At 43.6% G+C, this 19,396-nt stretch overlaps 1 protein-coding gene across 1 annotated transcript in view; it reads right to left on the reverse strand.

The window, feature by feature from the left end:
- Nucleotides 1-16,089, reverse strand: part of LOC109873381 (voltage-dependent N-type calcium channel subunit alpha-1B-like) — a 92,225-nt gene extending 76,136 nt beyond the window's left edge. Inside the window, exons 1-3 of the mRNA XM_031816346.1 lie at nucleotides 15,999-16,089; nucleotides 15,600-15,752; nucleotides 15,214-15,401 (exon numbers count right to left, since the gene is read on the reverse strand). Coding sequence (XP_031672206.1) covers nucleotides 15,214-15,401; nucleotides 15,600-15,752; nucleotides 15,999-16,089 — 432 coding nt within the window. The remainder of the gene's footprint in view (nucleotides 1-15,213; nucleotides 15,402-15,599; nucleotides 15,753-15,998) is intronic.
- Nucleotides 16,090-19,396: the final 3,307 nt, after the last annotated feature.

Below are 19,396 nucleotides of genomic sequence, written 5' to 3' on the forward strand. Positions count from 1 at the left end.
ACTACGGGGTGCCGGAGGACATCGTTTCTGATCGGGGCCCCCAATTCACGTCTCGGGTATGGAGAGCGTTCATGGAATGCTTGGGGGTCTCTGTCAGCCTGACCTCCGGTTATCACCCCGAGAGTAATGGGCAGGTGGAGAGAGTGAACCAGGAGGTGGGTAGGTTTCTGCGGTCGTATTGCCAGGATCGGCCAGGGGAGTGGGCACGATACATTCCCTGGGTTGAAATGGCTCAGAACGCCAGCAGAAGAGGAGTGCTGACCGCCACCGCAGTGAGGCCCCCGTGTTTGTACCGGGGGACAGGGTCTGGCTCTCGACCCGAAACCTACCTCTCCGCTTGCCCTGCCGGAAGCTGGGTCCGCAGTGTGTAGGGCCCTTTAAAGTCCTGAGGAGAATAAACGAGGTGTGTTATCGATTACAACTCCCTTCCTATTATCATATTAAACCCCTCGTTTCATGTGTCTCTCCTCAGGCCGGTGGTAGCTGGTCCCCTGCAGGACAGTGAGGTGCCGGAGGTCCCCCCCCCCCCTCTGGACATCGAGGGGACCCCGGCGTACACGATCCGGGCCATTCTGGACTCAAGACGCCGGGTGAGGGGCCTGCAGTACCTCGTGGACTGGGAGGGGTACGGTCCGGAGGAGAGGTGCTGGGTACCGGTGGGGGACATCTTGGCTCCCTCCATGTTGAGGGATTTCCATCGCCTCCATCCGGATCGCCCTGCACCTCGTCCTCCGGGGCGACCTCGAGGCCTGTTTCGGGGGGTTGCGGGAGCCGCGCGTCAGGGGGGGGTACTGTCACGAGTCCGACCGAGGGTGTTTCCCCTTCCCAGGCGGGTGGCGCTCGGCGGTCGTCGTCACCGGCCTATTAGCTGCCACTGATTGTTTTTCCTCCCCCTCCTTGTATGTTTAGTGGTAGCACCTGTGTATGGTTAATTAGTTTGTCTTTATTAGACAGCCGGCCCGCCTGGTTGTTGTGCGGGATTATTTCAATGTAACCTTCGGCTCTGTTGTAGAGGTACGTGTTTGTGCCTGGTTGTGATTTGTTCCATTGTACATTTTGATTCCCTGTGTTTGGGAACGTAACTTTTGTGAGCACCCTGTGTGCTATTAAAAGACGCACAGCATTGAACTCTCTGTCTCCTGCATTTGACTCTACACCCACGACACCCGGAGCATTACACAGGTAATATTAATTACGGAGAAATTATTTTATAGAATAGCATGTCATATCACTTAATCCAGCATAGCCAAAGACACGACAATAAATATATAACTATTGGAACCAAGACTTAAAAATAACTAATATTGGTACAATACGGAGGGAGTGATGGAACATAACTAATGAAATTACAGTAAATGAAAAATTACACTTAATCCAGTATAAACTAATTTACAGAATGTATTATATAAGCGACAACATTCATAAATTCTACAACACAACGATAGAGTTATGTCTTAAGTGTCAAATGAACAATGACTCAATAATTCAGGCCTTCTAGAAATACTATGAAGTACAAAAGTTATGAGTGGAGTTAAAGTTGGTTGTCAGAAGTTCTACAATGTAAATGTACTTTTAATCTGTCTATCTGCATACTATAAAACATGGTAAAAGAGGGTGCGATGAAATACCCAATGGGTTGGACCATACTTTTCTCATCAATCATTTTGTAAAGAAAATGACTTAAACTGGAAATCAAATGATCCTCCATCGTTAAGAGAGTAGAACAATGAAATGCATTATTATTTCAATATTGAAAAGGTGTGGGGGACAGAGAGAAACAGAATAGCACAATTTGAGGCCATATGGCTTATAGTCTTATAAGCAGTGGGGATAGATGTGGTGGGAACATGTGGGTCTGGGCAGGTGTGATGTCGTTGATGTTTGCGTGCGTCTGTGTGTCGTCTTTTGTCTGTATATGTTTATATTGTTTGAAAAATATAAATAACGTTTTTTGTTGTTGATGGGATTCAAGTCTGGGCTTTGGCTGGGCCACTCAAGGACTTTCACATTCTTGTTCTGATGCCATTCCAGCGTTGCTTTGGCTGTATGCTTGGGGTCATTGTCCTGGTGGAACATAAATCTTTTTTTGAATTCATGCTGTAACACAACAAAATGTGGAATATCTCAAGGGGTATGAATACTTTCTGAAGGTACTGTATATAAAGGCTTTTTTCAGTTGTTCAAAACTGAATCAAACATCCCCAGATCAGGCTGTACAGTACTGTATGTACTGAACTCCTACGAATGTATTGCCACTGACTGAATGAGGACAGAGGAAATCTGTGCTGGGTTAATGTGGACATGCCTGATGAGAGTATAACATGCTAAGCACACCAAATGAGAAGTCAGGACGGGGGCAGTAAGGCAGCCATGTACACAGCCTGCTACTGTACTGGAGCACACCAGACAGAGACCGACATTTTACACACTTCCACACTAATCTCATAGGACATAGAAATCCAACCACAAGAAAGACTGCATCGAACCACACTTGTGATAATATCTAATCTCTATATACAATTATCGATGTGGTAGCAGCAGTCCATTTGGGCTGTTGAATTGGAGTGCGGAGAAAGGAAGGGCTCTAGCCCATGGAGAAGAGCGGAGGCATATTGACCCAAAGTTCTTGTTCAGGATAACATGATTAAGTGGGAGAGAGCAAAGCTAGAGTCTGGCAGGCAGGCTGGAAGAGAGGAGCATTTGTTTCCCATTATCCTCTGGTCTCCTGCAGCAAATGCTCGCATCGCTTCCCCCCCTCCCCATTCTTCTTCATCAGGCCCCCCAGGGAGAGAGCAGAAGAGTAGCACAGCATGGCCTGGCCTGGACAGGATGGGAATGTTATCTCATACAGCCTGAGTACTCTGTCTCTCTCTAATACAGGCTACAGGCAAGGAACGGCCCGTACCAGCATTCAGGAGGGACTCCAAGAGCAGATACAGAGGATGAATCATTTTCATTTCACTGTAATTCATTTCAATGTATACGTGCATTGATGTGGAAGTTGTGACTTACATTTCAGCAGTGTTGTGAAAGCTACTCTGAAAATACAGTTTACCAAGCTACAAATTACTTCACACTGGTAGAAGTTAAGCGACACTAAAGCTAGCCTTAAGAAACATATTGTTTAATTAACTAGATACTTTGGAAAAGTAGTTCACTACATCCAAACTACCTCGTGAAAATGTATCTAAATCTAAAATGTTATAGACTACAAATTGCAACAACAAATCACTCTTGAGTCAGAATGTGTAATATAGCCTATTAAACACAAAAACTGTGTATCAAGTGAGAATGAGACAGGTCTGATGTCAAAAAAGAAAGGAAAGCCTACTTTACCCATATTTTATACTGAACAAAACCATAAATGAAACATGCAACAAGATTTTACAGAGTTACAGTTCATGTAAGGAATACATTTTTATCAATTCATTAGGCCCTAACCTAATCATAAGGCCTTGAATCAGAAAACCAGTCAGTATCTGGTGTGACCACCATTTGCCTCATGCAGAGCGACACATCTCTTTCACATAGAGTTGATCAAGCTGTTGATTGTGGCCTGTGGAATGTTGTCCCACTCCTCTTCAATGGCTGTGCAAAGTTGGAACACACTTTTAGAGAATTGGAACATGCTGTCGTACACGCCGCTCCTGAGCATCCCAAACAAGCTCAATGGGTGACATGTCTAGTGAGTATGCAGGCCATGGAAGAACTGGGACATTTTCAGCTTCCATGAATTGTGTACAGATCCTTGTGACATGACGTTGTGCAAATCATGATGAAACATGAGGGGATGGCGGCTGATGAATGACACGACAATGGACCTCAGGATCTCTTCACGGTATCTCTGTGCATTAAAATTGTCATCAATAAAATGCAATTGTGTTCTTTGTCTGTAGCTTATGCCTGTCCATACCATAACCCCACCCCCACCATGGAGAAATCTGTTCACAACATTGAGAAAACCGCTCACCACACAACACCATTCAAATGGTCTGCTTTTTGTGCGTATGGAACATTTCAGGTATCTTTTATTTCAGCTCATGAAACAGGGGACCAACACCTTACATGTTACGTTTATTTTTGTGTTCAGTGTATTTTACTTGTGCAAAAAAAGTAGCGTGTAGTTCCAGTAGTTAGCTACACCACTAAATGGCAAAAAGTTATTAACTTCTGAAAACACTACCAAGATTTTAATTTAGTTCAACTGCCACCAAGCTACAGCAAAATGTAATGAAATTACTAGTTGAACTACATGTAGGTCACTACTCCCAATCACTTCATTTCAGCACCATGATCTTGTCGTCTTTCTCCCTCTTTCTTTTGTTACAGGCTGCTGCTGCACCACTGAATTAACTAACACACCAGTCTCTCTCTGTTGCATTGGGTAATTTAGAATTTCAGAACCATGGACATCAATATAGCCAAGTTGCATTCATTTTCCTTTCCAAGCATTGCATGCAGTCTCAGAGTGTGCTGTTTTATGTCTGTTGAAGAGAGCATATGCCTTTCCTTTACTCTTTATTGTATTGGGGTGGCAGGAAACCTAGTGGTTAAAACGTTGGACTAGTAACCGAAAGGTTGCAAGATAGAATCCCCGAGCTGACAAGGTAAACATCTGTCGTTCTGCCCCTGAACAAGCCACTGTTCCTAGGCCGTCATTGAAAATAAGAATTTGTTCTTAACTGACTTGACTGATTAAAGGTAAAAAATTAAATTAAATGCTGTTGCACCAGTGATGTAGCTAGCTAACCCACCCAGACAGACTGGGTTCTCTCTTTGTTTTGCTGCTGCACCAGTGATGTAGCTAGCTAACCCACCCAGACAGACTGGGTTCTCTCTTTGTTTTGCTGCTGCACCAGTGAAGTAGCTAGCTAACCCACCCAGACAGACTGGGTTCTCTCTTTGTTTTGCTGCTGCACCAGTGAAGTAGCTAGCTAACCCACCCAGACAGACTGGGCTCTCTCTTTGATTTGCTGCTGCACCAGTGAAGTAGCTAGCTAACCCACCCAGACAGACTGGGTTCTCTCTTTGTTTTGCTGCTGCACCAGTGAAGTAGCTAGCTAACCCACCCAGACAGACTGGGTTCTCTCTTTGTTTTGCTGCTGCACCAGTGAAGTAGCTAGCTAACCCACCCAGACAGACTGGGCTCTCTCTTTGATTTGCTGCTGCACCAGTGATGTAGCTAGCTAACCCACCCAGACTGGGCTCTGTCCTTGTATTGCTGTTGCACCAGTGATGTAGCTAGCTAACCCACCCAGACAGACTGGGTTCTCTCTTTGTATTGCTGCTGCACCAGTGAAGTAGCTATCTAACCAACACAGACAGGTGTGGCTCTCTCTTTGATTTGCTGCTGCACCAGTGATGTAGCTAGCTAACCCACCCAGACAGACTGGGCTCTCTCTTTGATTTGCTGCTGCACCAGTGATGTAGCTAGCTAACCCACCCAGACAGACTGGGCTCTCTCCTTGTATTGCTGCTGCACCAGTGATGTAGCTAGCTAACCAACACAGACAGGTGTGGCTCTCTCCTTGTATTGCTGTTGCACCAGTGATGTAGCTAGCTAACCAACACAGACAGGTGTGGCTCTCTCCTTGTATTGTTTTTGCACCAGTGATGTAGCTAGCTAACCAACACAGACAGGTGTGGCTCTCTCCTTGTATTGCTGCTGCACCAGTGATGTAGCTAGCTAACCAACACAGACAGGTGTGGCTCTCTCCTTGTATTGCTGTTGTACCAGTGATGTAGCTAGCTAACCCACCCAGACACACTGGGCTCTCTCCTTGTATTGCTGTTGCACCAGTGATGTAGCTAGCTAACCAACACAGACAGGTGTGGCTCTCTCCTTGTATTGCTGTTGCACCAGTGATGTAGCTAGCTAACCAACACAGACAGGTGTGGCTCTCTCCTTGTATTGCTGTTGCACCAGTGATGTAGCTAGCTAACCAACACAGACAGGTGTGGCTCTCTCCTTGTATTGCTGCTGCACCAGTGATGTAGCTAGCTAACCCACCCAGACACACTGGGCTCTCTCCTTGTATTGCTGTTGCACCAGTGATGTAGCTAGCTAACCCACCCAGACACACTGGGCTCTCTCCTTGTATTGCTGTTGCACCAGTGATGTAGCTAGCTAACCCACCCAGACAGACTGGGCTCTCTCCTTGTATTGCTGTTGCACCAGTGATGTAGCTATCTAACCAACACAGACAGGTGTGGCTCTCTCCATTGCATGGAGTCATCATCCATCTCTGCTCCCTGAAACATTTCACGAGTGATTAATCAATACAGCAATCAGACAAACAAAGCAAGGAGCAGCAGGCTGGGTGGGTGACACAACTGCACAGCATACTGACTGACCTTCTATTTCCACAGACTCAACAGTTTACAACCAACATCCTCCCAACAGGTCCATATATGCAGCTAACTAAAGGTACACACATAAAGTTACTATATAATGACATAATACTAGAGACTAAGCTACTTGGTAGACCATCACTTATAATATGCTCTTAGCTGGTGACAGATAAACAGAGATTTGAACCTTGGCTTAAAGAAGAGAGGGAATACACAAGCAACCCCATAAGCCTCAATGAGCTTCACCTAAAAGGGCAGCCATCAATCCAGGGGAGTTGACATTTTCAAGCCTAACCCATCACAACATTGAGGACAGTGGTCATTCAGAGTGTGGCATAAAATACATTGAGTGTCGTAAAAACTGGGCAAACATTTGGATTCCGTGACGCAGTTAGCCTCAGTTAGTGGAACCACTTTATCTGTCCAGGTAGCAGCTAACCTAGCTGATAACTAGCTAGCAAGGTTTCCTTGACAGCTTTAACACAGCCCGCGACGCGGTTAGCCCTTGTGGCTGGGGCCGTGAATTATCCCAGGCTTGTGGCTGTCTGAATCCCTGATGTTAGTTGCTGTTTAAGTCTGTCCTATGTCTTGCCATATCTGGAACTGTGTGGAGTACCAGCGTTGCTACCATAGCATGTAAAGTCAAAGGTGGGAGTAATGGAGAGGACAGTGTTTCGCAATTGTTACAACAACAGGAAAAAAGCTTCAAAAGCTTTATCCAAATAGTGCTGGACTCAACTAACAAAAGAATAGACAATCTGACCAGAGAGATCCAGGACCTTAAGAACCATTTTCAGTTCTCCCAGGGAGAGGTGGATGTCCTGAAAGAGACTTGCAGCAAGATGACATCAAACTGTAAGTCCTCTTGAGATGACATCAGCACTTACTGTGATTGGTTATTAACAATGACTGGGAAAACAGACTATCTAGAACACAGTTGTCAAACTCCTTCCACGGAGGGAGAAATATCTGTGGGTTTTCGCTCCTCCCTTGACTGATGAATTAAGGTCACTAATCAGTAAGGAACTCCCCTCACCTTGTTGTCTAGGTCTTTATTAAAAGGAAAAAACATAATCCTGCAGACACTAAGCCCTCCATGGAATGAGTTTGACAGCATGATCTAGAAGGACAATCCAGTAGAAATAACATTGTTGTGGATGGCATAGCAGAGTCTTCACATGAGAACTGGGCCGAGTGTAGAGAAAGTAAGACAAATTATTACTGAAAAGCAGCAGATGGATCATACGAAGATTGAGGTGGAGTACACCCACAGGTATGGAGAACATGTAACCAGTGTTAACCTGTTTAAGTGTTAACCTGTTTAAAGGTCTTACTCACATTGGCTATGGAGCATGAGATCACACAGTCATCCGGAACAGCTGGTGCTCTCATGCATGGTTCAGGGTTGCTTGCCTCGAAGCGAGCATAGAAGACATTTAGCTCATCTGGTAGGCTCGCGTCGCTGAGACACTCAGACTCCACCAGAGTTGGCATAATAGGATTAGCAGGATTTCTTATAAGCGTCTGGATTACTGTCCTTAAAAGCGGCATATCTCGTCTTCAAGTGCGGATGTTGCCTGTATTTCAAGGCTTCTGGTTGGGCTATGTACGTACGGTCACTGTGGGGCAGAGCACGTGAGCAGAGCAGAGCGAAGAGCGTAGCTTGCCCAATTTGCTTGGAGCGGGAGCGAGATTCCCAAAAGCTGGAGCATCGTCCTTCTCGCCTGCTCCAATTTCACTTCAGTAGCGCTCCAGTAGCACTCACTTCACGAGCTCAGGGAATGCCTGCCCCAGTATGCATTTGTAGTCTAATTGCGTGCTGCTATAGCCCCTTGCTTTAGCTACTGTTATGGAGTTTGCAAAATATTTTCATAAAAAAATTGATAACGCAGGTGTTAAACCAAGGTGAGGGAGTGCTGGGATTTAGTGTCCGCAATTAAAGAATCATTGTGGAATCTGAATAGACACATATCCGAAAAGCATGCTATGCGCACATGCTAAAAGAAAGGAGGTGGGTAGATAACTAAGTGTGTCATTGTAGTATTTATAAACTAAACATCAAATCTCTTAAACGTTTTGTTCATTTCCTTTCTATTATCTATACTATAGGCCATAATTGATTTTGGCCCAATAGGCCTGGCATTTTACCATGTTCAAGGAGCTTTCCGTTTTGATTGGGTTATTTTGTCTAAGAACCTTATGGCTTACCTACAGAAAAATACAAAAAACAACTCTGCATCTCTGCCCAGCCTGGCAAGAGTGGTCAAAAGGGTGTTAAGCATCCTCAGTGGCTCTGCAAGTGTGGAGAGGATATTCTCTGCTGCTGGCCGGCTCTCCATGCACCATCGCATGAGCCTGAAGCCACAGACTGGCGTTTCTAAAAATGATAATAAAAATGATGTCATTTTTCATTTAATTTGTATTTAAATGCTGAGGGCTTTATGTCTTCACAATATATTCACAATGTATTTCTTTGTAGCTATAGCCTTGAAATAATTTAAATAATATGGTCTAAATACACATTTTTAACATTCCGTGTGTCACGTTCTGACCTTTATTTCCTTTGTTTTGTTGTTATTTAGTATGGTCAGGGCGTGAGTTGGGGTGGGCAGTCTGTTTTTCTATGATTATTTGGATTTCTATGTTTCGGCCTAGTATGGTTCTCAATCAGAGGCAGGTGTCGTTAGTTGTCTCTGATTGAGAATCATACTTAGGTAGCCTGGGTTTCACTGTTTGTTTGTGGGTGTTTGTTTCCGTGTCTGTGTTTGTCGCCACACGGTACTGTTTCGGTTTGTTCACGTTTATTGATTTTGTATTCATAGTGTTCAGTTTATGTTTTTAAATAAACAACCATGGACAATTACCATCTTGGTCCGATCCTTGCTACACGTCTTCAGAGGAAGAGGAAGAAATCAGCCGTTACACCGTGTCTGGTTCCTGACCTATTTAGTGTGTTTATATGCTGTTTAATATGACATGTAGCCTCTTTGAAATTATGGTCGCTTCTTACATTCACCTTTTCATGTTTATTCAAATACTTTTCATTCAAATCCATATGGTTTGGTTTCAATACTTAAAAACCAATTGGTAGGTCCAGGTATCACAAAAATAGATGGTGTTGGTTAAATTGTGATTTTAATGAATGGAGCGCAGAGTGGTTTTTAGTGGAACAGTAGGAAGGCATATGGTGCACAAGCACCGCTACCATGAGTGATGAGCGGGATTTTCAACAGCTCAACTCCGCTTACATGCTCTGCTGAGGGGACAACATCATTGATGCACTTATTAATGAATCCGGTGACTGATGTGGTAAACTCCTCAATGTTAGTGGATGAATCCCAAAGCATATTCCAGTCTGTGCTAGCGAAACAGTTTGTAGCTTAGCATCTGCTTCATTGTACCACTTCCGTATTGATCGTGTCACTGGTACTTCCTGTTTGAGTTTTTGCTTGTTAGCAGGAAACAGGAGGATAGAGTTATGGGCTGATTTGTCAAAGGGAGGGCGAGGGAGGGCCTTGTCTGCATTTCTGTGTGTAATGACTTACTATCTCATAATTATCACTTAGTATCTCATTATTGTGACATAGAATCTCATAACTATGACTTACTATCTCATAATTATAGCTTACTCTCTCATAATAATGACTTACTCTCATAATAATGACTTACTATCTCATAATTATAGCTTACTATCTCATAATAATGACTTACTATCTCATAATTATAGCTTACTATCTCATTATAATGACTTACTATCTCATAATTATAGCTTACTATCTCAAACTCGGTCAGATGTTTATTTTTTTGGTGGCAGGAACGAGCTTCCATAATTTAGAGAGGACAAATCTTGTGACAGACAGATATAAACAGAGTGCATCTATCCTCTCTGCTCATGCAGCCTCCTCCCCTCCTCCCCTCCTCCCCTCCTCCCCTCCTCCCCTCGCTACGTCTGCATTGCAAACATGGTGTTATCTGTTGCCAGGATTCCATCAGAAGAACTGGAAGAGTGCCCACTTTTTACAGGTGGTTTGGAATCCATGTCTGAGTCACATGGATGCCAGGGCCCTCTCTTCCGGGTCAAGTTGTCTTCTGACCTTTCCCTGACCTTGCACTGGACCTCACAGAAGCAAAACCAGGAAAATATACAATGGATGGAATTCATTTTTTACCCGTTTTTCACATGTTGAGCATGTATTGTGTCCTACAAGCCTCACCATGCCTCTATGATGCTTTGCTGAGAAAAGCTATACTAAAACATTCTCCTGTCCCCCTGGACATTTCTGGGATTGCACACACATCGCCCCAGTCTCCCCCATTAGGGAGAAGAGAGCAGGCAATAGCATGGTATCACATTACATCAGACTGGAGTGTGTTAATCTGAAAGGGAGCCAGGCCAGTGAACACAGCATAGGCTCTCTCTCTCTCTCTCACTCTCTCTGCACTGCCCTTTGTTAGGGCCAAAACAGCACTGTGCTACTGCTATTGCGTCAGGGACCTTTCACAACTATTTACTACATAGAAAACACACCATTTCGTTTCTGCTCATACCGCTAGTGCATTAAGAGAAGGATATTTCTCACCAGAGGAAGGATATTTCAAACCAGAGGAGCAAAGGATTGTGGGGAAGGGGGAGATTTAATAGAAAGAGAAGGGAACATGAAGACAACAGTGTCAGTAGCTTCTAATTTATGTTAGCTGTAAACATCCATATGATTAGCACTCATTGGGATTGGATGATTGAAACAACAATACTGATGGACACAACTTTAAAGGAATATAACTATCCCAAGAGAGAGATCGAACCATAGAGATACAATATAATACTATTTATTTCTGTGGATCGAACATCCAATATGAGCGTTCTCTCCCATGCCATCTGAGTGTTCTATCTGAGACTGAGACATACAGTACATTAGGTACAGTTATCAGGGCTGATAGATGACAGGGCTGATGAAGAGAACACAGGTCCCTAACGACAGACAGGAAATTAGATGTGCCAACGAGGGCTGTCTCTCTGCCCCAACACCTCAATCAGAAACACCAGCCGTCGTATTTGAGCAGACCTCCCGAACCTGAGGCCACATTACCAGGCTATCAGTTAGACCAGGCAGAGACCGAGCAGAACAAACAGCCTTATGATGAATACGATCATCTCAGCATGCCCTCCCTCCCGTGCTCAAAGGCTAATTCTGGATTAAAAGACAGTCATTCAATGTGATTAATCATGCTAATTGTGACACTCTCCGTGTCCGAATACCCATACTTGAATCCTAAATTGTAGACCGTTTGAGTATGCAAAAAACTACATTTGCAACATTTTGAAAATCGAGTATACTTTAAATGACAGGATGCCAATCTCATTTTGGCTTTGACAACGGCTGATCAATTAGATATGGGAATGTGCTACCAAAATCAACGAATAGCGGGAAACAATGCAATCAAGCATGAATGTTTGAGAGTATGTGAATTTTATACTAATTTTGCCACTTCATCAAGTAGAATTCGATGCACACTTTTCCACAATGCATTGGAAGAGATGAGCTGCAAGTGATCGGCCCTAGTTCTTTTCAAGTAGCAAAACAACAAAACTAGGCTACTTAATTGGGAAGATGTCGAATAGCGAAGCTTCTGAAAACAGAAGACAGAAGTCTTTTAAACTAAATACTTTACCATCTTTTTTTTTCTGAATGTATCAGCACTGAGGACTCAGGATGTGGCTGCTTTAATGATGTCATTTTATTTAGGCCTTCTGATTTGAACATACCGATTGGTTTAGTTTTGTAGGCCAGACTACCTATGTCATTTATGGATCAAGCCTTAGCAGTCATTCTGATCTCTTTCCCAATGATCAATGCTTTAGTTTATTATGTTTGCTGTCCAATGGGTCTGACTTGACCATCCACACGACTGTCCAGTAGCCTTTTGGTTTGAACATTTGTAACGTTTTGGTGTCTGTACTAGGCTATTTGATTGAATTAATATGTGTTACAGCACTTTGGTTTCACTGATAAATATTTGTTATCTGTTTCTGTCTTCAGTCCCATATAGCCCATCTAGGATACAGTAGATGGCTAAGGTATAGGTTGAATGTGATAGTCTGCCTATAACCAGCCCGAATAAGCTTACAACTCCCTTCCTATTCTATTCAGAGTTAAATGAATAATTAAATAATAATTAAATGAATAGCTAAATTAATAGAATTGGAAATGAGCTATTATCAGTCTGGTTAATGCCATGCATGTCTGGTGAATATGGAAAAATCCACCCACACTCTGCCCTCCCCACCTTCTCAGCCAGCTATTGCGTTCCGGCCGTGTATGCGACGATGAGTACATAGTATGCAGTTTAAGTATGGCTATTCAGACACGGCCAGTGTCTAATGCTGAAGGAGAAAAGGGGGAAAATATGCCCCACAATATTGAACGCAGAGATGGTAATGTGTACTATTATGGAGTGAACCAAGGATCAGATCTATTCAGCAAACTTGATAAGCAGTCAATAAAGAGTGGATCAACTTCAGTAGGACACTTCAAGTGAATTGGAGTAACAGCTGACAGAGGAATGTGATTTCAGATAAACCATCATGAAGTCACATAGTTGGTCCTTCTCAGCATTCTGAGCATGTCTCCCCTCCCTCTATTTCAGGGGAGAGAGAGCTGGAAAGATATAGATCCCTCCTCAGCTGGAAGACTCCTCCCTCTGCCAGCGTTGGGGCAGCAGAATGGCACTGTGTTGCTAAGCACCAGGGAAGAGAGAGGCGTAGCAGAGTGAAGTGGCGGGCGCCAGAAGACTGGCATATGCTGCTCCCCATCAGGCGTGGCAGTAGAGCAGGCATGAAGCTGGGAATGAGACACCACATGTGTCCATCCCTGGCTGTTTCTGAAGGAGCCTCCTTAATATAGACCAGTGGTTCCAAAATTGTAGGGTCGGAAGGGGGGGGGGGGGTGGAGAACCCCCTCCACTCAGTCAGGCTTTCAACTTACTCTTGGAAGTTTTAATAGTAGTATGCACAAGGAGCCATTTTGAAAGTTGGTATTGCATCAGCAGTTTCCTCTTGTCATGTCAGTCATTGTAGACCTTTGAGAGATATTCATAACCTGTCAGAAATGTCCAGATCAACTAGCCCATGTCAGCTAATGATTTTTAGCTAGTTTTTTTAACCCATTGATTTTGTTGTAATGTTTGACTCAGATATCACATGAACACACATAAAACTTGACTAAATGTGTATATTAAAACTGCAACAGTTTCTCTCCACCCCATGGCAAATAGAAACAAACGTGACACGCAGGCTGAGTGAAAAGGTTTGGGAACCACTGATATAGACCACAGGGTGCATGGATGTGCATGGTTTAACATAGAGACTACTGTATTCACACAACATGCTCCTATCAGCTAATGATCATTTACTGTCAAGTATTGGAGCTCAGCAAGTATTGTTTAAAAATGCTGTAGAAAATCCTACCAAGAGACAAATGCTGAGAGTGGTGTATAAATGAATCAATTCTGAATGCAACAGTATCCTAAAAACACCCACAGAAAGTCTCATTGCAAAATAGTAGATTGACACCATCTCCCTGTCCCAACTTTACAGCTTTCAGCAGCAAAACAGCTATTGAGTAATCCAATCCCATTCCTAGGAAAGGCTCCACAGGTTGCAGAGAATAAGCACACTGTCTTCTCACTCAAGCTATTAAACATTTCACACTGTTACACAATCATATCCTTTTTCATTACCTAAATGTGACTCTTGTGCAAATGTCACAGGCTGGGATTTGTTGAAGACCAGGAGTAAACCTTGAGTCTGTCTCTAACATGAATCGGCCCTGTGACTCAGCCTTCCACATCCAGCAGACTCCATCTCTGTCTAATAATGCCTCCAGGGTGCACTGGGACTGTACTACCAACCTGGGACAACCCTCCATGCACACAACAACCAGTTTACATGTCACTATTCAAGATCAAATCTTCTCACAAGTTTTTTCCCCGCTCCAAACGTTTCCACAAAAAAGGTCCATTGCATTCTATAGTGAATAACATGGAAAAGAGATCAAATCAAAAACTTCATGAGAGCACATGAGCTCATGGTGCGCAACATTTCTATAAGCTATGCAATTGCATTGGAAAACAGTTTATTAAAAAGAGGAGGAAGAGCAGCTTTCTATAGGCCAGGCCTACTATATTTATTTCTCAACTTTCCTAATATTAAGCACATTGCTTCGCTTACAACAGGAGTACAGGCTACCTGGCTGGCATGAACGTTTGCTATTAAAGTGCATAGATGACATGTTTTTCCCTCCCCTGCTCTGAGACAGGTGCATGATAATTGTCCATTCTAAATCAAAACTCATTTCACACATATTATTTAGTATATGTAAAGACAAAATTATTAGATCCAGCAACCTTCCGGTTACTGGCCCAACGCTCTAACCACTAGGCTACCTGCCGCCCCGGTGTAGAGCCTAACTGGCATACATAGGCAGCACGTGAGTTTCAAAATTGGGGAAGATAATTTTCACCATAAAAATATACCTTTATAATAAACCATTACATGCATAATTGCATTTGAGGTCATTTTTGCGAATTGCATTTTCCCTCTGATTGCATTTTTGAACATTTGCGCTTATAGTTTACTGCCGTGTGAGCATTGCTGCACTTGTAATGTGAAGAAATAGCCTAATAGTTTATCAACAATATGAGGCTGTTGCACCAGCAGTTGTATTAATTTGATATTTATCGAATCCCACAACTGTCCCAGACTATGTTTGGGATATTTATTTCTCGTACAGAAGGACAAGTTAACCAATAGAATAGGTCAACTTTTGTTATATCACAGTAAAATGTACAGTAGGGTGAACTCACGTTATAGAGGATGTCCACCCATCCCTCCATGGTGATGCACTGGAAGACGGTCAGAATAGCAAAGAGGATGTTGTCAAAGTTGGTAATGCCGTAGTTGGGGCCGATCCAGTATTCCTGACACACAGTTCCATTTTCACAGGTCCTCGCTGGAGCCTCCAAACCACAGGGGAACTCTGCTGCCTGCTCACCTGAGACACACACAAACACAACAAGGTAAGTTCTGTGCGCAAACATGCAAACACAGACGAACATGCTGCCCTCAGTAGCTCCCAGAACTATAGGCTGTAGCTCAGTACATCATTTATATCAACTCTACATATGCAAGTTATAGCAGTTACACAAAACACAGGTGACTAAGATTTCATAGCGATGTGCATTGTGCATACCTGTATCAGTCCTGAAGCAGGTCCGGTGGAACTTGCCCATGTAAAAGTCCAGGCCGATGATGGCGAACATGAGTATAGCGAAGAAGAGCAGCATGCCAATCTGCAGCAGAGGCACCATGGCTTTCATGATGGACTTTAGAACTACCTGAAGACCTGAGAGAGAGTGCACAACACTCTCATGTTGTAGTTTTAACACGCATCACAGGAGAGACCCCAAATGGCCCTTTAAGTTCCTTCATTTAACATTTCTGGTTATCAGAATTACATAAGATGACATGAACAAAAATTAAATGATTAAATACATGTTTTAACGCTTAAATGGCAAACTTCAAAAATGTACATATCCAAACATAATATTGTTTCTCCTTTTTCCAGTGATTCCAAAGTCATTGTACTTACTAGGGATTCCAGACACCAGTTTCAGTGGCCTCAGGACCCGTACTGCCCTCAGAGTTCTCAAGTCAAAGTCTGCTCCCACTGTAGCCAGCATCCTGGTCACAATCAAACAGACAATCAGACTGACAATACTACAATCTGTACCACTATCCATCATAAACATACAATATATCATTTGCATTATGAACGATTGAGGAAATTCAAGAGCTTCAATATAACATTCATTCCCATCTCCAAATATTACATTCCTGAAAACAATGAGGAATGATTCCTTGTGTATTTTTAAATCCATTATCTAGCATTTCACGCCAATGTCAAATTTCTCCAGCATTCATGAAGGACTTGTATGTGAGATAAATCAAATTATAAACTGGGTGGTTTCAGCCCTGAATGCAGATCGGCTGACACCCATGATACATCAGACATAATAACATAAGTATGACAAAACATTTATTTTTACTGCTCTAATTACGTTGGTAACCAGTTTATAATAGCAATAAAGCACCTTGGGGGTTTGTGGTATATGGCCAATATACCACGGCTAATGGCTATATCCAGGGACTCCGTAATGCGTTGTGCATAAGAACAGCCTTTAGCCGTGGTACATTGGCCATATACCACACCCTTCCCGTGCCTTATTGCTTAAATGTCTCTGAAAAAGACTACCTATGTATTGTATTACCTAATAATACAGGGGCTATCATGCGCTTTGTGTCAGACACTTATGTGTAATAGAGTATCAGCGGGGTGGTTTAGAATACATTACTACATCATCTGAAGCATCTACCAGGAGAGAGAGACAGTGTGGAGAATATGAATGCTTTCACATGGATGTTGATATGCAGAGGGATCTTGACACAGAGAGTGAATACACAGCAAATTTGCTTATTGAATTTTTACAACCACAGTGTTACATTTTATACTTTCTTGTAAATATGTGACTATCTCAAAATAGTGTTAAACTAACACTTTTCAAAGTGTTTATAAACTAACACCCTGAGAGTGTTGGGAACCCTAACACCAAGGACGTTGCAAATTCCAACTTAAATTGTTTTATTTTTAAAGGTGATATTGTTAACACTTTCTCAGTGTTAAGGAACCAACATCTGTGGTGTTACAGTAACTAGGTTTGAGATGTTGTTTTAACACTGTAGGGTGTAAAGCCTTATTTGCATATTTATTTCCCAGTGTGCCTTTCGAGTGAATTTTAGAGGTACCAGTACCGCCCATGACAGAGACATGATTGTTGCATTGGATGGCTTTCAGAGTACCTAAGTTAATATTTTATTATAAATATTGTATTTTATATGACAATATATCACTTTTTTTCACAATACCATACTTCAACATCCCAGTTTTACCCTAACACAGTGGTCTGAAACTCCTGGTTTGCAGGCCACATTGGCAAGTCACATTATGCTGGCTCGCAAAGTGTTATATGATTTCTATTTGCATCCAACCAGAGTTAGGATAGCCAACAATTGGAGCTTTTAATCCCCTGCAACGGAGGTTAGAATTACTGCCAAGGTAAGGAAGATTGATAGATGACACTACCTAAACTGGAACAACCATCTCAATAAATACGTCCTACCACTTACAGATGGGATTACTTTACAGAAATGTATGTTATTTATCTTTGTGTAGTGTAAGATCAATTAATCCATGTGCAGGCAGAAATATGGATATATGGCCAAAAACAAACTATTCTAAAAAGCTACCTTCCACAAAGCATGCTTGGAAATATAGTGGACCCTCCCATGTCTTTTTCACTTTGAAAGAGTTCATGGAAATTAACTCAACACAGTCAAGTAACACCACCACACGGTGTTGATTCCACTGTGATTCAAGTAACACTTAATTTATTCACTGCAGGGGGTGTCAATTTCCAGCCTACTGGGGTTAACCCCACTATAATCAACACTGAGATTTTAACACCCGCAAATTGTCTGTGTAGCAGCTCATTAGAAATAACTAATTCAGATCCTCACTTTCCTTTTAGATTTCAGATGAAGAACCATTTCCTCATTCTCCTGGGGGTCTGACTGCATAATCAAGACACTTCTGCCTAAAACCTCACCCCCATCGTAAGAGGATCTGACTGCACTCTCACAGTCGCACGGAGGAGAGGATGGGAGAGAGGAGAGCTGAAAGAGAGAGAAGGGGAGGGAGGAGAGGGGAATAGCTCCGGGGGAATAGTGTCATTGCTCAGCCTCTCCAATCTGAGGGAGGGGACAGCAGAAAGCATGGGAGGGGGGGGGGGGGGGGGGGGGGGGGACAGCAGAAAGCATGAGGGAGGGGACAGCAGAAAGCATGGGAGGGGGGGGCAGCAGAAAGCATGAGGGAGGGGACAGCAGAAAGCATGGGAGGGGGGGGGGGACAGCAGAAAGCATGAGGGAGGGGACAGCAGAAAGCATGAGGGAGGGGACAGCAGAAAGCATGGGAGGGGGGGGGCAGCATAAAGCATGAGGGAGGGGACAGCAGAAAGCATGAGGGAGGGGACAGCAGAAAGCATGAGGGAGGGGACAGCAGAAAGCATGACAGAGTGGACAGCAGAAAGCATGACGGAGTGGACAGCAGAAAGCATGACGGAGTGGACAGCAGAAAGCATGACGGAGGGGACAGCAGAAAGCATGAGGGAGGAGACAGCAGAAAGCATGAGGGAGGGGGCAGCAGAAAGCATGACGGAGGGGACAACAGAAAGCATGATGGAGGGGACAGCAGAAAGCATGAGGGAGTGGACAGCAGAAAGCATGATGGAGGGGACAGCAGAAAGCATGATGGATGGGACAGCAGAAAGCATGACGGAGGGGACAGCAGAAAGCATGATGGAGGGGACAGCAGAAAGCATGATGGAGGGGACAGCAGAAAGCATGATGCAGGGGACAGCAGAAAGCATGAGGGAGTGGACAGTAGAAAGCATGAGGGAGGGGACAGCAGAAAGCATGACGGAGGGGACAGCAGAAAGCATGAGGGAGGGGACAGCAGAAAGCATGACAGAGTGGACAGCAGAAAGCATGACGGAGTGGACAGCAGAAAGCATGGGGGAGGGGACAGCAGAAAGCATGAGGGAGGGGACAGCAGAAAGCATGAGGGAGGGGACAGCAGAAAGCATGACGGAGGGGACAGCAGAAAGCATGAGGGAAGGGACAGCAGAAAGCATGATGGAGGGGACAGCAGAAAGCATGACGGAGGACACAGAGATGTTGGTGTAGCTGCTAGTGAATCCAATTACTAATGGCAAAAGAAAGGTTTCAACATTACCTAAAACACAAACTGTTTTTAGAATAATACGATCATGAAGTATACTTCATATTAACCAGAATAATATACCTTGCTTTGTGAAAATGTGTGCCACTTTAGGACTCTACTGTATGCAACAAAGATGTGATACCCCCAGAAAA

Source organism: Oncorhynchus kisutch, linkage group LG3, assembly GCF_002021735.2.
Source record: "Oncorhynchus kisutch isolate 150728-3 linkage group LG3, Okis_V2, whole genome shotgun sequence".
Lineage (NCBI taxonomy): Eukaryota > Metazoa > Chordata > Actinopteri > Salmoniformes > Salmonidae > Oncorhynchus > Oncorhynchus kisutch.